General features: G+C 51.6%; 1 protein-coding gene and 1 long non-coding RNA gene across 2 annotated transcripts; one reads left to right on the top strand and one right to left on the bottom strand.

Moving 5' to 3' along the window:
• Nucleotides 1-51: 51 nt before the first annotated feature.
• LOC110260087 (uncharacterized) lies at nt 52-22,808 on the top strand. Its single transcript, XR_014840434.1, has 2 exons — nt 52-184; nt 20,882-22,808. It is a non-coding gene; the product is annotated as an uncharacterized LOC110260087 (long non-coding RNA).
• Nucleotides 17,458-18,925, bottom strand: NUPR1 (nuclear protein 1, transcriptional regulator). Its single transcript, XM_021088038.2, has 3 exons — nt 18,671-18,925; nt 18,097-18,246; nt 17,458-17,762 (listed from the first exon to the last, which is right to left on the bottom strand). The coding sequence occupies exons 1-2, from the start codon at nt 18,816-18,818 to the stop codon at nt 18,110-18,112; spliced, it is 285 nt and encodes a 94-aa protein (XP_020943697.1). The 5' UTR covers nt 18,819-18,925; the 3' UTR covers nt 17,458-17,762; nt 18,097-18,109.
• Nucleotides 22,809-24,227: the final 1,419 nt, after the last annotated feature.

Below are 24,227 nucleotides of genomic sequence, written 5' to 3'. Positions count from 1 at the left end.
AGCTTCTGACCCCCGCTGGGCTCCCAGGCCCAGCCCTCCCCTCACTTCCCCACTCTCGGGTGTGCCACCCCACACTGCGTGCTGGTAGGTCCCAGAGACTCGAACCCCCTCCCGTTTCTCTGCTTTGTCATTGTCATCCTAGCGCCATCACCAGCTCACTGTCCTGCAAAAGATGGATGGCCAGGTAAGGGGATTGCCCATCCGAAGGGACTGGGGGTTTTGAGTCATCCTTACTCTCTTCTGGTTTACCAGATGGCTGAGGGAGGGAATGCCAGGGAAGTCAGGGCTCGGTGGGTGGCTGGGAGGGGGGCTTTGTCTGGGTCCGGACAGAGACAGGGTTTGATCTATAGCAGCCAGGGTCAGGGATGAGAACAGGTGCATTCAGGGTCATGCTCAGCCTTCAGCCAGAGTCAGATCCAGGATTACTGCTCAGTCTATAACTAGGATCAGGACTTGGTCGAGGGCTGGACTCCTCAGAGGTTTGTCTGAGCCAACATCCTGGCTCTGCTTATGTTTGGGGTCAGAGCTATCAGTGGTTAGGCTCTGTTCAGACAGAGCACAGACCTCAGTCTGCGGCCAAGCTTTCTTTTTCTTTTTTCGTTTGTGTGTGTGTGTGTGTGTGTGTGTCTTGTTAGGGCCGCACCCGCGACACATGGAAGTTCCCAGGCTAGGGGTCAAATTGGAGCTACAGCTGCCGGCCTACACCACAGCCGCAGCAATGTCAGATCTGAGCTGTGTCTGAGACCTACACTGCAGCTCACGGCAATGCCGGATCCTCAACCCACTGAATGAGGCCAGGGATGGAACCCGCATCCTCAAGGCTACTAGTTGGGTTCGTTCCCACTTGAGCCACCACAGGAACTCCTGTGGCCAAGGTTTCAATTGAGCCTGTGACTCAGGTCAGAGCTCTGGCTTGGGCTGGGATAAAAGCCAATGACCAGGGTCAGGGCTCAGCTTGTGGCCAAGTCGGGGTTCTGTGAGATCAGGATCAGGGCTCAGCCAGGTCCCAGAATTGTCCTGGTGCTTCTGTTCTGTAGACAGCGGTCAGGGGCCAGGCTACCGCTCGCCCTTCCAGCATAGCCCCACCCTCAGCCCCACCCTGGATTTCCCATCTTTAGGGAGAAGATGGGGGTTTCTTGGTCTTCCCCCAAGACCACGGCTGCCACTTTCCTTTTAGGACCCATGGGGTTTCCCTGCTGGGTCCCAGCTCTGAGACAGAAACCTAGGGGGCTTCCCCTTCCTGTACCCTGCCTCCTCGGCGGTGCCTGGGCAGGGCCACCTGGGACCAACTGCCAGGGAAGTACCAGCACCCGCCAGGGGAGCAAGCCCAGGGGGCTACTGGAGGAGAAGGAAAAGGAAGAGCTGCTGGCACCTGCCGAGCCAGGACCGGTTTCCTTTGCAGCGCCCCCCAGTGGTGCCAACCGGTTCTCCCCGTCCCATGCAGCTGGTGCTCCCCGCTGTGGGTTCCATCCATCCTGAGACGGGTGGTGGCAACAGGCAGAGGCCCTGGCTGGTCTTCCTCATATCCCCAAGTCTTGCCATTGTCCTGGAGGCATGGCAGCCCTACTCACCCCTCTGCCCCCCACCCCCACCGCAGCCACTCCTGCTGTCATCCAGAACTGCAGTACCTCGCCCTGATCTTGGACCCCATCTCCCACTCTCTGGCCACAACCTCCCAGCCCTCGCTGCTTCTCTGCTCTTCTCAATCGGGCTGCACTCGAGTCCTCCAGCCTCTCCCCTCCCTCCTGCCCTCTTCCTGCTCCACCGACTGCTTCTTTGCCTTTGCACAGCTGGTCTCTCTGCCTCAAATGCCCTTGCTGCCTCTTCTCTGGATGGAATTCCCTTTCTCCAGCTTTCTCTGTACCTGGACCCCCTGGCACTGGCATTCTGCCCTGAATGGCTCATTCCTTCCCGCCATAAATCTCGCCTCCGATGGACTTTTCACATTTCTTTATTTTGCCCACTCTATCCTGGCTCAAAACACTCTAGCCGTACTGGCCTCCTCATTGCTCCTAGAACATGCCAGGCATGCTCCTGCCTCAGGACCTTTGCACTTCTGCCAAGGACTCTCTTCATAGCTGCAAAGCTCACTTTCGCCTTACTCTTCTGCTCAAATGGCCCCTTCACAAGTGGGCTTTTCGGAGTTCCCGTCGTGGATCAGTGGTTCAAGAAACTGACTAGTGTCCATGAGGACTCGGCTTTGATCCTTGGCCTTGCTCAGTGGGTTAAGAATCTGGCATTGCCATGAGCTGTGGTGTAGGTCACAGACGCGACTCAGATCCCGCATTGCTGTGGCTCTGGCGTAGGCTGGCAGCCGTAGGTCTGATGAGACCCTTAGCCTGGAAGTTTCCATATGCCACAGGTGGAGCCCTTTAAAGAAAAAGAGATTATTGAATACACCTGATTTCTGCCACAAGGGTCTAACTCCGCTCAGAGTTGGTGAGCTGTAAATTGCCCGGATGGAGCAACAGGTCTGGGACTGGCCTGAGCCCTGAGGTCTCACAGTCAGCTTTCTCCCACGCTGGCGAAGGCTCCAACCTTAAGGGGTGTAAGGAGGCACCTGGGCTGCTGGGCATGATCCTGGGCTGATGATCTTAGCAGATGGTTGGCAGAAATGAGGGTAGGGCTGGCCTCTGTCCATAACCTTGGAAGATGGACCTGGGCCCATTTCTGCCCACCTGGGGCTCAAGCGCATCTTGGCTGGTGGGCTAAAGTGTGGGCTGAGGCCAGCAGGAAGCGGAAGGGATGTGGTAAGAGGTGAGAACTCCTGGAAAGGAAACCAAGAACCTCGGGCTGTAGTCTCGAGTGTGCAGTCGAGCTTTCTGGGGACCTCAGGTGAGTCACTAGCCTGCTCTGGACCTCCGTTTCCTCATTGAAAAATGATAACAGGAGTTTCCGCTGTGGCACAGTGGGTTAAGGATCTGGCGTTGTCTCTGCAGTGGCTCAGATCGCTACTGAGGTGCAGGCTTGATACCCAGCCTGGCGCAACGGGTTAAGAATCCAGTGTGGGGAGTTCCTCTTGTGGCTCAGCAGTAATGAACCCAACTGTATCCATGAGGACACAGGTTCGATCCCAGGTGTTAAGGATCTGCTGTTGCCGTGAGCTGTGGGGTGGGTCGCAGATGCGGCTCGGAGGCCGTGCTGCTGTGGCTGTGGCGTAGGCTGGCAGCTGTAGCTCCTATTCGACCCCTAGCCTGGGGACTTCCATATGCCTCAGGTGGGTCCTTACAAAGAAAAAAATTAAAAAGACTCTCGTGTTGTCCCAGCTGGGGTGTAGGTCACAGCTGCAGCTCAGATTCCATCCCTCGTCTGGGAACTTCCATAGGCCACGGGTGCGACCACAAAAAAAAAGTGACGACAATTTTCAAATGCTACCGCTCTTCTAACACAGAGCATGATTAAAGATCGAGAGAGAAAGGAACCAACCCGCCAATTTTCTGATGATTTTCCAAGCCCTGTTACGGCTCTGACCCTCTGGGGCACTCCATGGGGTTGCATGGGAATCCTGAGTTCAGGAAGCAGAAGTTCGACGCTTCAGATGTGACATCAGGCTGGAATCAGGGAGGGGAAGTCATGTTCAAGGTCACACAGCAGATGAGGAGCAGAATGAAGACTGGAACTCGAGTCCCTCGTTTTCAGCTTGGGCTGGGGAGGGGAATCCCTGGGCCCGGTGATGTCAGCTTCAGGGCTTGGAACTAACCCTGGGGTGAAACCAAAGATGGGCTTGGGTGAAGGCGGGAAGCCTGTGGGCGGGGGAGGGAGGGGAGGCCAGGCTGGAACGGGGGCCATGCCCCTGAGGCTCCCAAACAGAAGCGGTGAGACCCTGAGGCTAAGAACAGCGCCCACCTGCTCCCGGGAGGATAGAGGAGCGTTAGGCCCTGACTCCCAGCCCCGTTGACTAAACGCATGCGCCCGCTTCCACAGCACATCTCAGGCCCCCCAGAGGTTTCTCTACACGTCACTCTCATGGCAGCAGCAAGGTGGCTTGGGTGTCCCTCCTCTTCCCACCTGCCTTGGGAGCTGCCCCTCAAAAGCAGTGACTCTTGGAGTTCCCATCGTGGCTCAGTGGTTAACGAATCTGACTAGGAACCATGAGATTGCAGGTTCAATCCCTGGCCTCACTCAGTGGGTTAAGAATCCGGTATTGCCCGGAGCTATGGTCGTAGATGCGGCTGGTATCCCACGTTGCTGCGGCTGTGGCGTGGGTCGGCAGCTACAGCGCTGATTAGACCCCTAGCCTGGGAACCTCCATGTGCCATGGGTGTTGCCCTAGAAAAGACAAGAAGACAGAAAAAAAACCCCAAAAAGCAAAAGTGGTGACTCTTGAGGGACTCCTGACCCTGGTGGCAGGGCGGGGAGGAGGCTGGCAAAGGAAAAAGGGCTTTGATTCCTCAATCCCATCTCTTTTTTCCTATGAGGGGGACACTGCTCAAGGCCACTGCAAGCAGGTGGGCGTGGCTGAGAGAAAAGGGGTGCGGGGGCACCTTCCCTGGACAAGATGGTCATTGCTGGGTGTTCCATGCAAGCGACACATAAATGCAGGGCTGTGAGGGGAAGGTGGGAAGCCAGGCCTGTCGAATGCCAGGAAGGAAGATTTTGAAGCCCAGGAGGCAGGGCTGCAGAGAAAAAACACCAGCTGGGGTGGGGGGTAGGGAGGGGGTGAAAAGTCCCCGTGCAAGTCCCGGCTCCGTTCTGCCTGAACACACCCGGCTTCAGTTTCCCCGTCCATTAAATAAAGCCCATGATCCCAGCCCTGACCACCTCTCAGGGGCGATCTGAAGGCAAAATTGGGGATATACGGAGCTTCAGGGGGGTCAGGGAGTCAGACAGACCTTTCCTAGTTCCGTCCCCTCCCAGGTGATCTTGGTCAAGGCAGGAGACCTCCCTGTGCTTGGCTCATCTCCCAGGTGGGGGCGCTACTCCTACCAGCCAGGTAGGACAGCTGTGAAGAGTGTGTTGATGAGGCCACTGAGAAGCTGTGTGATCTTAGGCAAGTTATTTAACCTCTCTGTGCCTAGGTTCATTATCTGTGATGTTAGGCAAATAATCTAACTACAGGAGACTGGTGGGAGGATTCAGTGAGCCATTGTTTGTAAAGTGCTTAAAACAGGGGCTGGAGCATGGTCAGGCTGTAGGTTTTGGCTATGACTAATGGAACAAGGCCTGACCCAGAAGGAAGTGCTCAAGAAAAGTTAGTTGTCAGGAGTTCCCGCTGTGACGCAATGGGATCAGCAGTGTCTTGGGAGCGCTGGGACGAAGGTTCACTTCCTGGCCTGGCACAGTGGTTTAAACTGCAGCTGTGCACCGTTGTCACAGCTGCAGTTTAGGTCACAACGATGGCTCAGATCTGATCCCTGGCCCGGGAACTCCATATGCCACGGGACAGCCAAGGAAGGAAAGAAAGAAAGAAATTAGAAAGGAAGGAAGGAGGGAAGGAAGGAAAGAAAAGAAAAGAAGAAAGGCTAAACTCTAGGGAGTTCCCATTGTGGCTCAGCAGTAACAAACCCGACTAGGATCCATGAGGACGCAAGTTTGATCCCTGGCCTCGCTCAGTGGGTTGAGGATCCAGCATTGCTGAGAGCTGTGGTGAAGGTCACAGATGTGGCTCAGAACCTGTGTTGCTGTGGCTGTGGTGTAGGCTTGGCAGCTGTAGCTCCGATTCGACCCCTAGCCTGGGAACCTCCATATGCCGTGAGTGTGGCCCTAAAACGACAAAAAAGGAATAAGAAAGAAAGAAATACCAGTTGTCACTAATAAGCCAAGGTAAGCATTGACGGTCAAAGACAGGTCAATTGGAGGAAGAGGGTGAGGAAGGAACAGAAGAGGCTGTAGTTAGAGCTTAGAGCTTAGGAAGTTCCGTAGGTACTGGGACCTGGTTACAGAGACGTGTGTCAGATCAGAATGTGGGCCAGGGAGTTCCCTCGTGGCTCAGCTGGTAACAAACCTGGCTAGTATCCATGAGGATGCAGGTTCGATCCCTGGCCTCACTCAGTGGGTTAAGGATCCAGCATTGCTGTGGCTGTGGTGTAGGCTGACAGCTGTAGCTCTGATATGATCCCTAGCCTGGGAACTTCCATGTGCCATGGGTACAGCCCTAAAAAAGCCAAAAAAAAAAAAAAAATGTGGGGCCAGAAGCAGAGCACTCAGGGATATGGCCAATGGAGCCCTGGGCCACAGGGCAGACAGCCCAGATCTGGGACCACTGACTGAGGGCTCACGTTCTAGGTTGCCTGGGACTTCATCAAGCCTCCCTATGGAGAGAACATGGAACAGAAATAGGCTCTGCCCTGAGCCCCGAGGCAAAAACTACCAGGTGTCTGAGGGATGCAGGCAGGCCCCAGGCAGACACCAAGTCCTCCAGCAGCCCTACACTCCAAGGCTGACACAGACCCCACGCCAATCCCAGGACCTCCACGGGGTCTCAGCCTCCCTGACCACCATGTCCCCTGCTTGTTCCGAATGTGGCAGGTGGAGCCCCCGGGTGTATGGACAGTTCACTCCCCAGAAATGGGACTCACTCACAGCTTCTATTTATGTTATTTTATTTTTTGTCTTTTTGCCTTTTCTAGGGCCGATCCTGCGGCATATGGAGGTTCCCAGGCCAGGGGTCCAATCGGAGCTGTAGCTGCCGGCCTACACCACAGCCACAACTGCTTCTGTTTTAATGTACTATCTGACTGATGCAAAAGAATATGTAAAATGTATGTGTATCTGATCAGCCACTATCCTTCCATCTACCTCAGTCAGTTTTTGTCCTGGGTCCCAACAGTCTATCTGCAGTCTGATTCATCGATTCCCAGGCCTCCTCCTTTCACTCTGAATGAACGCAGAAACCCATTCAGTGGTTTACAGGGCGCTCATGATCCCTCCCACTGACCTCTTCTATTCTCTCCATGGCCTCCTGGCAGCCCCATAATCACACCAGGCACACCCCCTGCCTCAGGGCCTTTGCACCTGCTGTTCCTCCTGCCTAGAATACTTTTCCATCTGTTCTTCAAATAACCCGTTCCTTGTCCCCCCTTCAGGTCTCAGCTTCTCATAAATGCCTTCTTCACTCAAAGGCTCTGAGGACTGTCAGCTCCCATTTCCACTTCCACTAAGACTCTGTTACAGTCCTAAGATAATAGATGTTAGTTTCTTAGCCTTTCCATTTTTCTACACATTTCAGACCCTTCCCAGACCTCTAGGGTATTCTCCAGACTTGAGCATCTACCAGGCATCTCAGTCCTGCGGGCAATATTGGTCTCCTTCTATATTTCTTTTTTTTTTCTTTTTTTTTTTTTTTGGCCTTTTCTAGGGCTGCTTCCCGCGGCATATGGAGGTTCCCAGGCTAGAGGTCCAATCAGAGCCGCAGCTGCCAGCCTACACCACAGCCACAGCAATGCCAGATCCGAGCCACATCTGTGACCTACACCACAGCTCACGGCAATGCCGGATCCTTAACCCACTAAGCGAGGCCAGGGATCGAACCCGCAACCTCATGGTTCCTAGTCAGATTTGTTAACCACTGCGCCATGACGGGAACTGCACCTTCCATATTTCTGCTTTGAGGGAAGAGAGAGGAAGACAGCATTAGGGTTGAGTGCAGAGGTGTGGGAACCCTGGGCCTTGCCCACAGAGGCAACCACCTCGCTGAGCAGACTGACCAGATGTGAAACCAGAAAGAACAAGATAACGCAGAGCACTTTGGAACTTACTGGGAGCCCCTGGCAAGCCGCGTTTCAGTCTTCACTTCTTCATTTCATTCACTTGCAGAATAGACATAGCAACACCTTCCTTCCAGAGAAATCGGGCACGTGAACGCGGGCTCTGATGCTCTTGACACTGCAAAGTGCTATTAATATTGAAACTTCAAAAAGAAAATACTGTCAACTGGCCAGGGGGTGAGAGGAGGAGGAGAAAATGTCACTCAGGCTGCAGGTGACACCTGTCATTTCCACCCGTCCACCATTCTTTTATTTTGAAAAATTAATTAATTTGGGGGGAGTTCCCATGGTGGCTCAGCGGAGATGAATCTGACTAGGATCAGTGAGGATGCAGGTTCGATCCCGGCCTCGCTCAGTGGGTTAAGGATCTGGCACTGCCATGAGCTGTGGTGTAGATCACAGACACAGCTTGGATCTGGTGTTGCTGTGGCTGTGGCAGAGGCCAGTGGCTACAGCTCTGATTTGATCCCTAGCCTGGGACTCTCCATATGCCTTGGGTGCGGCTCTAAAATGAAAAGCACAAAAGTAAATAAATAAAAATAAAAATTAACTAAATTTTATTCTTCCTATTTATTTATTTATTTAGTCTTTTTGTCTTTTCTAGGGCTGCACCCTTGGCATATGGAGGTTCCCAGTCTAGGGGTCTAATGGGAGCTATAGCCGCTGGCCTACCCCACAGCCACAGCAATGCAGGATCCTTAACCCACTGATCAAGGTCAGGAATTAAACCTGCCACCTCATGGTTCCTAGTCAGATTTGTTAACCACTGAGCCATGACCGGAACTCCTAATCTTCCTTTTTAAATTAAAACATATAATAAAGCATCTGTATTTTCCTTTGGGGAATTATCCCTCCTCTTTCTCTGATGCTGACAACCCATTCAGGATGCCCCATGCCCCTCAGTTCAGTGACGGATTTGAGGAGGGGTACATGGCACACTGAGAGTCCCTGGACTTGCTGTCAGGAAGAGGCTTTCTCTCTGCAGAGATGACTAGCTGGTAGGATGTGAAGCTGAATCTGCCACGGGGGAAGACCTGCCTCAGACTGGAGCCAATGCTTTGGAAAGTAGAGCTGAGAGTTGGAGAGGGAGCCCACAATTTTGAGGATGACTTGCTTTCAGCTCCTGGATCCAGCTATTCCTGAAGCAATTGATTCTGAAATGTTCTGTTTCAGGAGCCAAGATCCGAGCTGACCTACAACAGAGCTTACGGCAAGGCCGGATCCTCAACCCACTGAGCAAAGCCAGGGATCGAGCCAGCATCCTCATGGATCTAGTCAAGTTCGTTACCACCGAGCCACAATGGGAACTCCCAGACTAGATTTTTACTTATTTATTTTTCTTGTTAGATATGTTCATTTTTATTATTATTATAGCTGATTTACAGCACAGACAGATTTTTTTAAATCATGACCAAGTCAAATAGTAGACAAAGAGTACTGTTTCAGAAGCCGGTGGAGAGAGCATTTTAGGAAGAAAGAACAGGAGTTCCCTTTATCGCTCAGCAGAAACGAATACAACTAGGAACCATGAGGTTGCGGGTTTGATCCCTGGCCTCGCTCAGTGGGTTAAGGATCCGGCATTGCTGTGAGGTGTGGTGTAGGTCGCAGATGTGGCTCGGATCTGGTGTTGCTGTGGCTGTGGTGTAGGCCGGCAGCTATAGCTCCAATTAGATCCCTAGCCTGGGAACCTCCATATGCCGCAGGTGCAGCCCTAAAAGGACAAAAGACAAAAAAAAAAAAAAAAAAGGGAAGAAAGAATAGCGTGAAAGCAGAGTAACTACTTGGTCTATATTTACTGAGCAACCCAGCATGTCCTAGGCATTGTTCTGAGCATTTGAGATACAGCAGTGAGCGAAGCCGATAGAAAATTCTGGCTTCATAGCGATTATACTAAGTGGAATAAAAGTAAAATTAAAATTTAGCTGGAGTTCCTGGTGTGGCTCAGTGCATTAAAATCCAACAAGTACCCGTGAGGATGCAGGTACGATCCCTGGCCTCGATCAGTGGGTTAAAAGATCCGGCGTTGGGAGTTCCCGTCGTGGCTCAGCAGAAATGAATCTGACTAGTATCCATGAGGACGCAGGTTCGATCCATGGCCTCGCTCCATAGGTTAAGGATCCAGCGTTGCCATGAGCTGTGAGGTAGGTCACAGATGTGGCTCAGATCCGGTGTGGCTGTGGCTGTGGCATAGGCTGGCAGCTGCAGTTCCGATTCAACTCCTAGCCTGGGAACTTCCCTGTGCCATGAGTGCAGCCCTAAAAAGAAAATTAGCAAAAAACCCAACAAACAAAACAACAACAACAACTCTCCAAAGTGTTCTCCAGAAAAGAAGTAACAGGATACGGCTGCACAGCGCTGGTGTGAACATTCCACGAAGGGATTCATTTTATTCCTTAAGTGTTTTGCCAAACTTGGAAGGAGGACGTGTTCCGTCAGAAGGACCGAACAAGAGGTTAGGGGTTATCTTCCGATTTCACAGCATCAGCTGCTTTTGTAATCAGAAAAGCAACGAAAACCTTGTTTTACAAAGAAAAGGAGGTGCTTCTGGGTGATGGAGCCCCGGGTTCTGGGACTAGCCTTCAGGGAGGGGTCTTGTCTGTCAAGGCTGGCTGCTCCAAGAAGGTCTCGGGGGAGTGGGGTGCTCTCACTTCTATGATGGCTCCCCGGGGACTCTCTGAAGACCACAGAACTCTCTAGAAAGCTTGGGTGTGGGTGTCAGCACACCTGGTTTATTCCTGGCTCCCCCTGGCAGGTGGTGAACCCATGACCCAGTCTTTTCCCTCCCACAGGCCTTTGGTAAATTCGATGCAATAATAAAAATTGCTGTGGCTGTAGAATATATATATATATATATATATATTTTTTTTTTTTTTGCTTTTTAGGGCCACACCTTCAGCATATGGAGATTCCCAGGCTAGGGGTCGAATCAGAGCTACAGCTGCCAGCCTATACCACAGCCCCAGCAACGCAGCATCCCAGCTACGTCTGCAGCCTACACTGAGTGAGACCAGGGATCGAACCCACAGCCTCACAGACACTATGTCACGTTCCACAATGGGAACTCCCTGATGTTTCATTTTTACTTTTATTTGTTTATTTATTTGTCTCTCTCTCTCTCTCTCTCTCTCTTTTTTTTAAGGGCTGCACCTGCAGGCTAGAGGTCGAATCAGAGCTGTAACTGCCAGCCTACGCCACAGCCACGGCAACCCCGGATCTGAGCTGCACTTGCAGCCTATGCCACCTGGAGGCAACGCCGGATCCTTAACCCCGTGAGTGAGGCCAGGGACAGAATCTGCATCCTTACAGAGACAACGTCATGTTCTCAACCAGCTGAACCACAACAGGAAAACTCCTTACTATGCCTTTTATAGCAATAACTCACTTTGTTATACCAACAGTCCTATGCTGAATGTTATTGGCACTCTTGTTTTACACGAAGGGAAAGGGATGCAGAGAAAGGTCAGGTAACTGGCCCAAGGCTACACAGATGGTAAGACAGCTGAGACGTAAACCCATAGAGTCTGGGCCCAGAGTCCATGCCGTCAGCTACCACTCCACCTCCTCCTTCCTCTTCTGCTTCTTCTTCTTCTCCTTCTTTTTCGTTGTCTTCTTCTTTTTTTTAGGGCCACACCCGAGGCATACGGAAATTCCCAGGCTAGGGGTCAAATCTGAGCTACAGCTGCCAGCCTATACCACTGCCTCAGCAACACCAGCGCTGAACCACATCTGTAACCTATGCCATAGCTTATGGCAACACCAGATCCTGAACCCACTGAGTAAGGCCAGGTATTGAACTCATGTCCTCATGAATACTAGTCCATGAGGATGTTACTGCTGCGCCACCACGGGAACTCCTCCACCTCCTTCTTAAGTTCTTTTCAAGTATCCTGCTAAGTGCTTGAAAAACACCGTTTCCTTGCGTTCTCAAAACCATTCCAAGAGGTGAGTGTTCACAGATGAGAAAATTAAGATGCAGGATAGGGAGGTCCCTTCGTGTGGTTCAGCAGTTAACGAACCCAGCTAGGATCCATGAGGATGTGGGTTTCATCTCTGGCCTCGCTCAGTGGGTTAAGGATCCAGCATTGCCGTGGGCTGTGGTGTCGGTCGCAGACACAGCTGGGATCTGGCGTGGCTGTGGCTGTGGTGTAGGCTGGCGGCGACAGCTCTGATTCATCCCCTAGCCTGGGAACTTCCACATGCCGCAGGTGCAGCCCTAAAAAAGCAAAAAAAAAGAAAGGAAGGAAGGAAGAGAGAGAGAGAGGAAGGAAGAAAGGAAGAAGAAAGATGCGGGATAAACAATGACTTGACCCCACTCCCAGCCAAGTTTGCAGGCAGGATCTGGACCAGAGCCTGGGGGACCCTAAGGCTGGGCCCGTGGCTATTGCAATGTTGTGGGAAGAAACAACTAAGTAATTATGCTCCCAGATTCTGGAGGTTGGGAGCCGGAGGTGGCTTGACTCTGCAACATCTCAGGCCTCATCTGGGAAGACGAAGCTGCTGGTGGTAACCTGACAGCTGGGGCTGAAATACCTGCAGGCTGCCTTCACGCATGTGTCTGGGGGTCGGGGATGGCTTTCCGCTGGGACTTCAGCTGGACTGGAGGCCCGTACACCAGCAGCAGGTGACCTTGCTGTGCTGTCTTCCGGGGGCGTTCTCTGGGGCTTCCTCACAGCAGGGTGTCTGGGGTTCAAGAACCACAGAGAACAAGGTAGAGGGCACTGGGTGTTTTTATGATGGCACCACTTCCGCAGCCACAGTGGTCATCAAAGTCCTCCCAGGCTCAAAAGGAAGACAGTTCTGTGCCTGCCATTTGCTGGGGAAGGGAGGGTGACCAAAACCACACTGTAAGGAGAGCCACCTTACAGTGGTGGTGGGACTTCTTGCTATGATCATCTTTGATAAATGTGATTCTCAAACTTCAAGTTAGAGTCACTTTGTGGGTTTTTTTGTTTGTTTTTTCTTGGTATTTTTCTTTTTAGGGCTGCACTCGCGGCATAGGGAGGTTCCCAGGCTAGGTGTCCCATGGGAGCTGTTGCCGCTGGCCTAGGCCACAGCCACAGCCACGCCAGATCTGAACCGCAACTGTGACTCACACCATAGTTCATGGCAGCGCCGGATCCTCAACCCACTGAGTGAGGCCAGGGATCCAACCTGCAACCCCATGGTTCCTAGTCGGATGCGTTTCCACTGAGCCACGGTGGGAATTCCAGAGTCGCCTTTTAAAATCCCAAGTGACCAGGCTATACCCCAGACCAATGAAATCAGAATCTCCCGGAAAGGGAGCCAGGAATCAGTATTTTTTTTTAAACTCCCAACTATTACAATGAGGTCTTCTCCAGTGTATGCAAAGCTCCTGGCAGTATCTGGCTCATGAACAACAGTTTTTTTCCCCGAGTGTGCATGTCTAGGACTCTTCTTTTTTTGGCCACACCCATGGCACACGAAAGTTCCCTGGCTAGGTCATGGGTAGTGCACAGGTAGACTAAAAAAAAAGGTGTTGTTAAGTGTTTCTTTGTGTGTATGTGTCTGTGTATGTGTGTGTTTAGGGTCGCACCCAGGGCATATGGAGGTTCCCAGGCTAGGGGTCAAATTGGAGCTGTTGCTGCCGGCCTACACCACAGCCACAGCAACTCCAACTCGGCATCTGAGCCGCATCTGTGACCTACACCACAGCTCATGGCAATGCTGGAACCTTAACCCACTGAGCAAGGCCAGGGATCGAACCTGCATCCTCATGGATGCTAGTCAGATTCATTTCTGCCAAGTCACGATGGGAACTTACCAAGTGTTTCTTTTTACAGTTGTCTTCTAATTATGACAAGTGATTGTGGGCTTCCACTTTTGATGATTACAAGTCTCTTTTTAAATACATTTGAGTAAAAAAGATAAGGTAATTTTTTTTATTTTAAATTTTTATTTTTTTATTTCGGCCATGCGCTAGGCATGCGGAAGTTCCTGGGACAGGGATTGAACCCACACCACAGCAGTGACCTTAACCTGTTAAGCCGCCAGGGAACTCCAGAAGGGTAATTTTTTTTCTTTTCGAGCCAGGCCAAGAATCGAACCCTTACCCTAGAGGAAACTACATCAGGTCCTTAACATGCTAAGCCACAATGGGAACTCTCAGAAGATAATTTTTATTTTTTTGCTTTTTAGGGCCACCCCAGCGGCATATGGACGTTCCCAGGCTAGGGGTCAAATCGGAGCTACAGCTACCGGCCTATGCCAGAGCCACAACAACACAGGATCCGAGCCACATCGGCAACCTACCCCACAACTCACAGCAACACCAGATCCTTTACCCACTGAGCGAGGCCAGGGATCGAACCTGCAACCTCATGGTTCCTAGTTGGATTTTTAACCACTGAGCCACGCCAGGAACTCCTGTTTTTGTAATTTTTTTTTTTTTTTTTTTGTCTTTTTGCTATTTCTTGGGCCGCTCCCGCGGCATATGGAGGTTCCCAGGCTAGGGCTCTAATCAGAGCTGTAGCCACCGGCCTACACCAGAGCCACAGCAACACCAGATCCAAGCCGAGTCTGCAACCTACACCACAGCTCACGGCAATGCCAGATTGTTAACCCACTGAGCAAGGGCAGGGACTGAACCCGCAACCTCATGGTTTCTAGTCGGATTCATTAACCACTGCGCCATGACGGGAACTCCTGTTTTTGTAATTTTTAAAATGCTGAGTAAATAATGTAGCTCGAAGGCACATAGGGCAGAAATCACAAAAGTGCCGTGTGAAGGGTAAAGCTGGGAAGACCCCGAGGCAGGTAATGGATCCTGGTATGTATGACTGTTATTAGCATCACCTTTAAGGAGTGCTGGTTGAAAACCACCTTTGCGTGATTCTGAAATTTAAAAGTGTGCAACTGAGAGCTGTCCTTTGCGAAAGGAGTGGGTGAACGAGGACCAGCTAAAATTGAGTCCCGTACCGACTTTCTCGATTCTCTGCAAGAGCTGGTCATCTTTTGAATCATGGCAACCTGGTGGGAAATTTCCGTAAGCCCCTGGGGGGATAGAGAAGTCAGTCAGCTCTCCAGTTCTTAAAAGGAACCCAAGAAATTGGGAAAATAGGAATTCCCGTTGTGGCTCAGCATTAATGAACCTGACTCGGATCCATGGGGATGCAGGTTCGATCCCTGGCCTCGATCAGTGGGTTAAGGATCCGGTGTTGCTGTGAGCGGTGGTGTAGGTTGAAGACGCGGCTCGGATCTGGTGTTGCTGTGGCTGTGGTGTAGGCCAGTGGCTACAGCTCCGATTCAACCCCTAGCCTGGGAACCTCCACATGCTGTGGGTGCGCCCTAAAAAGACAAAAAAAAAAAAAAAAAAAGAAAAAAAGAAATGGGAGAAATAGATATTACATACAACCAGGAGATGACAAAGAAAGAGTGTAGGAAAAGAGGGGGCAGAACAGAAAAGGGAGTTCTGGAAGGTTCTCCCGCCGACTTGATTCCTCGTTCTCATATGAGTTTCAAGCCAGTCTCTGGCCCCTCTCCTCCAGGGCTTGATTTCTCCTTCTTCAAAGGAGGAAGAGGGGGCTCTAACCCCCTGAATCCTTTCAGATCTGAACACGCTGTCTGGTTCCTGGAACTGCCACTTAAAGGCTTCTGAGGCAGAGGCTGTGTCAGGAGACGGCAAGGCCAGGAAGGTCAGTTGGCGGCCAGGAGGGAGGGGAAGTGTGGGGCCTCCTGGCAAGTGTCAAAGGACCCATTACCCAGGGAGGGGCCCCGACCAGCTAGGAACGAAACACTTCCCATCCTGTTTTCTCCTTCGAAGTTGACAGAGGAGAGGCTGGTCTCAGCCATGGACAGGTGGGGAAACTGAGGCTCAGATGGAGTAATTGACTAGAAGTTAACTAGCCTCTAGGATGCCTCATTATTGGCTGCAGTGTTCTCAGGCCAGTAGTCAAAAAGGGGAAAATTCTGGCTTTGAAAACCAGACAAACCCGATTATTTATTTATTTATTTATTTTTGTCTTTTTAGGGCCGGGGTGTGGTATATGGAAGTTCCCAGGCTAGGGGTCGAATCAGAGCAACAGCCGCTGGCCTACACCACAGCCACAGCAACACGGGATCTGAGACTGGTCTGCCACCTATACCATAGCTCACGGCAACATGGAGCCTTAACCCACTGTGCAAAGCCTGGGATCGAACCCACGTCTTCATGGATGCTAGCGGGGTTCGTTAACCGCTGAGCCATGACGGAAACTCCTGTTGCTGTGATTTTCTGAAGCTGATGCACCAGATCCGCCCTGGGCAGAGAGCTAGTGCTGAGTATCACTCCTGCCATTTGCCTCCTGAGTCCAAGAGCTGACACTGGCCCTAAGGGCTGGTTCCAATCATATCAGGGTGCCATCTGTCCCTCCTTACCATGCATGCCTTCAACCAGATAATACAGCAGGCATCTAATACACATGAACTGAATGAATAAATAATCTTTTGTGGAAAGGAGGGTTTGAAGGGAAATCTGAAGGAGCTGTTTGCCAAAATGACTGTGACATCTGCAATGCCGAATCTGTAACCCACTTAGCGAGGCCAGGGATGGAACCCGCATCCTCACCGACACTGTGTCGGGTTCTTAACCCGCTGAACCACACCAGGAACTCTTCATCACACCTCTTATTTGCCCCAAGTTCTTCTCAAAGTCTGGCTCCTAGACTGATAACTCTAGGGAAGAATCTTCCTCCGCAGCTGACCTCCCAGAATTTTGTCCCTGCAGCCCCCTTGTCAAAGGGACACACCTCATACATGAGGACAATAAGAATCCTTGAATTTGAGCCCCTGGGCAATCCCTTAATGTTTTAAATCTCCATTCTCTCCATTTTGCAGGTGGCACCCATGAGTAATATTTACTTCAAAAATGGTTTTATGTGATGACAACAGAAACAATAAGATTGTTATTCCAAAAATGGAGATGGAGTTCCCGTCGTGGCTCAGTGGTTAAAGAATCTGACTAGGAACCATGAGGTTGTAGGTTCGATCCCTGGCCTTGCTCAGTGGGTTAAGGATCCAGCGTTGCCGTGAGCTGTGGTGTAGGTTGCAGACGTGGCTCGGATCCCGCGTTGCTGTGGCTGTGGTGTAGGCCGGCAGCTACAGCTCCGATTAGACCCCTAACCTGGGAACCTCCATATGCCGCGAGTGGGGCCCTAGAAAAGGCAAAAGGACCAAAAAAAAAAAAAAAAAGAAAAAAAAGGAGAGGAGGAGTTCCCATTGTGGTGTAGCGGAAACAAATCTGACTAGTAACCATGAGGTCTCTGGTTCAATCCCTGGCCTTGCTCAGTGGGTTAAACATCTGGCATTGCCATGAGCTGTGGTGTAGGTCGCAGACGGCTGGCATCCCGTGTTGCTGTGGCTGTGATGTAGGCGGGCAGCTGCAGCTCTGATTAGACCCCTAGCCTGGGAACCTCCGTATGCCACGGGTGCAGCCCTCAAAAAAAAAAAAAAAAAAAAAAGCAAAAACAGAGAGGAGCTGGGGAGAGGGCTTGTTTCACAGGCAGCATTACAAAGAACAGAGGAAATTCCCTCACACTGCATAAGAAACCACAGAAACACATGCACCCAAACATGCAGACAAAAAAAGAAAAGAAAAAAAAAAGCTCACCTTAAATTAGAAACAGCCCTTCCCAGACGCATAACCAAATACAAACACTAACCAAAATTGCTCTCTCTGGTTCATGCAAATGCAGATACACATGTACCCAAAAAAAACCCCACGAAAATAAAGAGGACAAAACACACACACACAGGCTGCAGCTGCTGTACTTTGTTTATTGTCACTGTCACCCTTGGGAAGCTCCAGCCTCTTTAGCATCTTTCTTTTTTTTTTGTTTGGGGTGACCCTGCTTTTCTCTACCCCCTGCCTCTTGCTCCCCAACCTGCCCTTTTTCTCAGGCTGGGGCGGCTTCCCTGGCAGCCCCTCGAGCCTCAGTCACGTGGGGTAAGTCCTGGGGGTGGAGGGGCAGGGCGGCCAGCAGGCCTGGATCCCGCCCCCAGGCACTGATTCCTCCGCAGTCCTGTCTCCATTGCTGTGGGGTGTCTGTGCTCTGGCCTCACCTGGCAGAAGGAAAGCAGATGGTGAAAGCACAAAGGCCCGGGTTCTAATTCTGGCTCTCCTGCTCACTCACCCGTGACTCCAGAGAAAGATCTTACCCTCTCTGGGCCTCGGTTTCCCTCTCTCTAAACCAAATTTTGCTCCAGTTGGAAAGGATCTGTTTCCCTCTTTGCTCTGGCCACTAGGGAACTCAGAGTCCAACATATGTCTCATTTTATTCTATGTTGGGACAGCAATTGTTTGATCCCTCCTCCCTGCCCACCCACGCACGTTCAGGCCTGTCCTTTCCTAGCAGAGGGACCTCTACTGGTACTCAGGGAGCCCCTGATTCCTTACCTCGAGTTCTGTTTCAGGTCCGTGCTGCTCGCTTTTTCCGCTCCGTGTTCTGGATCTTGGTCACCAGCTTCCTCTCGTGGCCACCAGGGCTGGGGCGGTTGGTGTTGGCAGCAGCCTCTCTCTTGGTGCGACCTTTCCGGGCTCTCCCTCCTGGGAATCAAGACAGGGGTCCACGGTGAGGTGGGCAGAGGCGTGATGCCTCAAGGGACGGGCTGGGGGTCCAGCGGGCGGGGGTGGAAGAGCTCGGGTTAAAGTCAGGAGGCTGGGGGGTCATGACCACGTAGCTTTAGGGATGTCCTTGTCCCTGTTTCCCCATCTGTGGAAATAGGGTACCGCCCCCCAATCTGTCATTGCTCCAAACACTCTAGCAGAGTATGAGGTCCCAGGGCCAAGTAGGACGGGGATGCTCAGTGGATGCGGGGTTAGAAGGGGGCAACTTGAAAGATCAAGGGAACAGGCCGGAGAAGGGTGATGGGTGGGCAGGAGCCCAAGGAAGGATTCTAGTGTGGGGAGATGGGGTGTCGGACTGTGTTGGAAATAGAAGGACTGGGAAGGTGGCAGGGCCGGGACTTACCCAGGTAAGAATGAGCCAGGCTATAGAGGTCGTACTCATCCAGGTTGGGGTCTTCATCTTCTGGGCATAGGAGCTGCCTGGGGGGGCTGGCTGCTCGCGGGAAGGTGGTCATAATGTCTCTGTCTCTGTCTCTCTCTTCCTCGCCCATCTTCTAAGGCTGTGTTTGCATCTGCTTTCCTGACACCTCCTAGTTCACTGGCCCCGATTTATAAGGCCACGTCTCCTCCTCAGCCCCTAGTCTGGCTCCAGCCCCTCAGGCTCTGTCTGATGCAATCTGGCCTTTTCCCAGAACCCAGCCAAGTAAACACCAGTCACGAGAGGGGAAAGGAGTCATCCCCTCCCCCGTGAGCCCCAGCCCCCCTGCCTCCTCCCTCTCACCGGGGCTCGCCCAGCTGGGTATTTTTCCACAGAGAAGAGCCTCAGGGCTGGGGGCTGGGGAGGAGGGAGGAGGCGGAGTCTGGCATAAACAGCCCTTGGGATCTAAACCAGCAGGGAACTCAGCGCCTCACCTGGTTGACTCCTCCCTGGCCATCGCCTGCCCTCTGCCACATGCCCTTCCTGGGCTGGGGGGTCACGGCCACACAGCTGACCTCCACCCCCATCCGCTTCTGGCTCAGATTCAGGACTGGCGGCAGAACATGGAGTGAAGAATGACCTGGGAGAGGACACAACACACGCTGTGCTCTGTCATGCGTTCTGACCCTGATCTCAACCAACGCCCACTTTTTCTTGTATTTATGTAGTTTCTTTTATAATTTTTTTTTTAGGGCTGCACCCGTGGCATATGGAAGTTCCCAGACTAGAGGTCGAATCAGAGCTGCAGCTGGCAGCCTATGCCTCTGCCACAGCAACACCAGATCTGAGCCGCCTCTGTGACCTACACCACAGCTTACGGCAACGCCAGATCCTTAACCCACTGAGCGAGGCCAGGGATCGAACCCAGGTCCTCATGGATACTAGTTGGGCTTGTTACCACTGAACCACAATGGGAACTCCCCCTTTTACTTTTAAATAAGAAACACCTTGGAAAGCCCCCTTAACATCCTGAACTGGGGGTCAGTAGATGATCTCCCCCTCCTGAGATGGGGGCTAGCAGAGTGGTTAAGAATGCAGATTCTGGAGCCAAATGACCTGGATTCAAATCCTTGATCCACTACTTCCTGTGCGACCCTGGACAAGTCACTTTACGTCTCTGGGCCTCAGTTTCCTCCTCTGTAAAAGGAGGATGATAGTTGTATCCAGGTTATAGAGTTGGGGTGACGTTCAAGATAATCCACAGCAAGGCACTTGGAACACTGCCTGCTACAGGGTTAGCTGCGTGGCATCTGTTGATCACACAGTTTCCAAACAGCTCAATATAATGCTCTCCTGGAGTTCCCGTTGTGGCTCATGGGTTATCGAACCCGACTAGCATCTGTGAGGATGTGGGTTCCATCCCTGGCCTCGCTCAGTGGGTTGAGGATCTGGCATTGCTGTGAGCTGTGGTGTAGGTTGCAGACATGGCTCGGATCCCGCATGGCTGTGGCTGTGGGGTAGGCTGGCAGATGTAGCTCCTATTGGACCCCCAACCTGGGAACCTCCATGTGCTGTGGGTACAGCCCTAAAACGCAAAAAAAAAAAAAGTCAATTAAAAAATAACATAAAATCATCCATATTTCAAATCATGACTCTACTGAGGTAGAAGGCATTATGAAGTAAACAGATGTTCGTGCTCATTTACTGTGAATGAAAGGAAGGGGTTTAGATCAGTAACACCTGAAAGTGGAATTTTCCACTCTTGGCTGAAGGCTCTGACGGCGTGGGTCACATTGACCTAGAGAGTCCACACCCTGGCTTGTCCACTCCTGCTTTAGCTGAGGCTAGAGCACCAGCTCCCAGCTCTCCTGGCATAGCCATCAGGAACAGAAAAGGAGGCAGCTTTTTACTTTTTTCTTTTCTTTTTTTTAAACTCTGTGGTTTCCAGCGCGAGAGGACTTTCTTCTCAGCCCAGGGCAGGTGTTAATCCTCTGCTCCTCCCTTGCCCCCCTCTCCCCTCTCCCTCTTGAGAGCCCAAGGAGACACCGCTCCATGTCAGCATTAGTTACCTAAACCCCATTCTTCCCGCAAACCCTTTAATAACCCGGTCTTGTCCTCTGTTGTATCAGCAGGGGCACTTCTGCTTGCTTTGCTCCCGGGCCTGAGCCAGCATTAAATTTAGCTTTTGTTTTCCAGATGTGGGTGATCTGTGAGTCCTTTAACACCCAGGAAATGAAAGTGAAGACAAGAAGACACTTGAATAAAGACAGAGTGGGGACAATGATGACAGACCAGCGGATAGGAGAAAGAGGAGAAAACAGTAACTTAAAAAAATGATGAACACCAAGGCAAATGAAGGTGGAGGAAATGAGAAAATACCGGGTTCTTGCAAAGTGATGGGCGTTATCCCTAAGTATAGGAGCAAAAGAATCCAATCATGACATGGTAAATAAGTTTTTTGGGGGGTTTGTTTTTGTTTTTGTTTTTTTGTCTTTTTGCCTTTTCTAGGGCTGCACCCTCAGCATATGGAGGTTCCCAGGCTAGGGGTCCAATCGGAGCTGTAGCCGCCAGCCTACACCACAACCACAGCAGCATGGGATCTGAGCTGCATCTGTGACCTACACCACAGCTCACGGCAACGCCGGATCCTTCACCCACTGAGCAAGGCCAGGGATCGAACCCGCAACCTCATGGTTCCTAGTCGGATTCGTTAACCACTGAGCCACGACGGGAACTCCTGTTTTTGCTTTTTAGCTTCCTGAACATTTAGCAGGACAGTCAGACACCTGCGGGATGTCGGGGCAATCCTGCAGAATGAGGGACTGTCCGGCTCCAACGGGCGCAGTCTCTGCGACTGCGAACACACCCACAAATTCCCAAGCTACCTCTAGGGGGCAGTCTTTCACTCACTCACCCCTGTGAGCTGCATTCCTGCTTACCAGATGCAAGATCTTTTTTCTTTTTTCTTTTTTTATTTGGGGGGGGGGGTCGCTTTAAGGCCTCACCTGTATCATATGGAAGGTCCCAGGCTAGGGGTCGAATCAGAGCTGCAGCTGCTGGCCTACACCACAGCCACAGCAATGCGGGATCCTTAACCCACTGAGCGAGGCCAGGGATCGAACCTGCATCCTCATGGATACTAGACGGGTTCATTACTGCTGCGCCACAACGAGAACTCCACCAGCTACAAGATCTTGAGCCCACGTCTGAGCTTCAGTCTGCTCATCTGTAAAGGGAGAATGGCGACAGCACCTGTGGTATAAAAGGGCTTCCTCCAGAGCCACCCAGGGCGCACTGCTGCTTTCCTTTTCCTTCTTCTCCTCCTCCGCCTCCTTCTTCTTATTTTGGCGGAGCCGGAGGCATGTGGAAGTTCCTGGGCCAAGGATCAAACCCAAACCACAGCAGTGGATAACTGCCAGATCCTTGACACGCTGCGTCACCAGGGAACACCTCCCCCATTCTTCAAAGAAGGAAAACAGAGGCTCAGAGAGTGACTCAATCAAGGTCACAAGGCTGGTGAGTGGCCAAGGATTCCTCCCACGGTCTACCTGATCTTAGTTTCAGGGCTCATTCGAAGCAATACAGCTGACCAAACACTGGCAAAGATTTCACAGCTGTGTGTATGGAGGCATCTGTTGGGGATTCATCCTTCCTGCCTTCCTTCCAAACAGCGTCTGCTTGGACCCGGTCAGGACCGAGGATGCACAGAACTACATGTACACCTGCAGCATATGGAAGTTCCCAGGCTCTGGGTTGAATTGGAACTGCACCTGCCGGCCTACACCACAGCCACAGCAAGGAGGGATGCAAGCCACATCTGCAACCTACAGCACAGCTCACAGCAATGCTGGGTCCCGGACCCACTGAGCGAGGCCAGGGATCGAACCTGCATCCTCATGGATACTAGATGGATTCATTTCCGCTGCACCACAACAGGAACTCCCTGTGGTGAGAATTAAAGGGCCAATTCTTACAAATGCTTAGCATAGTACCCAGAATGTATTAAGTGTTTAACACATGTTATCATTATTGATGAGGGCAGGCATCACGTCTCTGTTATCACTTGTTATGCCTGAAGCCTGGCACACAGTTAGCCCCCAATAAATGACTAGTTGAATACATAGCACTGCGTTGAGATCGATCCTGCTTTTTCAGCTTCCAGATGCTCTGTTATGAGGGAACTGAGAGGCCCAGTCCTAGTCCTACAAAGAGCTATAAAGACACATGACTGTCCTCCATGGAGCCGGGAAAGGAGGTCTCCTTGACCTTGACCGTACTTGTTTCTTGTGCCGGAAGAATGAAGCCCGGATCCTGGGGGCAGGGGTAGGCAGAGGGAGGGGCCAAGAGAGAATGGACTTTTGGGAACCCATCAGCTGGACCAGCAGGGTCCAAAAGATGACTCAACAGGGAAAGTCAAAAGGTGTGTTTTCCATCCTGTAGCCTCCAGGTGTGATTGGCCCATTAACCACCTGCCAGTCACAAGGAAGTTTATTTTCTTTCTGCTGTGACTATATCTTCATGACATTCAAGGAGATTGCCAGGCATGCCTGTTACAGTCCGGCATGATCAGCCTGGAGTAAACAGTGTGCGGGAGCTCTCAGGAGGGCACCTAACCCAGCAGGGGATGGGGGTGTCGGGGTGGTGGTGGAGAAGGTTGGGGAGAGGATCAGGGCAGACTTCCTGGAGGCAGTGACGCTTGACTGTAATAAAGACAGGAGTTAAACCATTCAAGTCCAGAAAGCCTGGATAGCATGAGGGAGGTTCAAAGGATCAGGAGCTTCCCTCCAAGAGAATCAAGGTGACCCAGGTGACATCACTGTATATCAAGTGGGCTCAAGAAGCTTCAATGATGTGAAACAAGAGACATCTATCTGACTTTATAGCCCCAGTCCAGAGAACCCCTCAAACTTGGCTGCTGTGCTTGGAATTATTCTTGGCTATGTGATAATCACCTTGAGTATACACGGATGCAATATTGATAAGAATTTTTTTTTGTTTTTAGGGCCACACCATATGGAAGTTCCCAGGCTAGAGTTTGAATCAGAGCTACAGCTGCGGGCCTACACCACAGCCACAGCAATGAGGGATCTGAGCTGTGTCTACACCACAGTTCACGGCAACGCCGGATCCTTAACCCACTGAGCTATGCCAGGGATCGATGCCCCATTCTCATGGATACTAGTCAGAATCGCTTCTTCTTCTTTTTTTTTTTTTTTTGTCTTTTGTCTTTTTGTTGTTGTTGTTGTTGTTGCTATTTCTTGGGCCGCTCCCGCGGCATATGGAGGTTCCCAGGCTAGGGGTTGAATCGGAGCTGTAGCCACCGGCCTACGCCAGAGCCACAGCCACGCGGGATCCGAGCCGCGTCTGCAACCTACACCACAGCTCACGGCAACGCCGGATCGTTAACCCACTGAGCAAGGGCAGGGACCGAACCCGCAACCTCATGGTTCCTAGTCGGATTCGTTAACCACTGCGCCACGACGGGAACTCCCAGAATCGCTTCTGATGTGCCACAGTGGGAACTCCCAATAAGAATGCTAAA

Source organism: Sus scrofa, chromosome 3 (genome assembly GCF_054392235.1).
Source record: "Sus scrofa isolate SSC_HxYL_T2T_F1_AM1 chromosome 3, Sscrofa_HxYL_maternal_Yorkshire_Landrace_v2.0, whole genome shotgun sequence".
NCBI classification, from domain to species: Eukaryota; Metazoa; Chordata; class Mammalia; order Artiodactyla; family Suidae; genus Sus; species Sus scrofa.
The sequence above is the reverse complement of the archived record's forward strand: the minus strand, read 5'-3'. Positions and strand labels throughout refer to the sequence as shown.

What these genes read in the sequence shown, in the direction of transcription:
- NUPR1 (XM_021088038.2), bottom strand. Translation starts at nt 18,818, where the DNA reads ATGGGCGAGGAAGAGAGAGACAGAGACAGAGACATTATGACCACCTTC. An exon ending in CCTGGCTCATTCTTACCTGG is followed by an intron (nt 18,247 to 18,670) that starts GTAAGTCCCGGC and finishes CTTGATTCCCAG; the next exon opens with GAGGGAGAGCCCGGAAAGGT.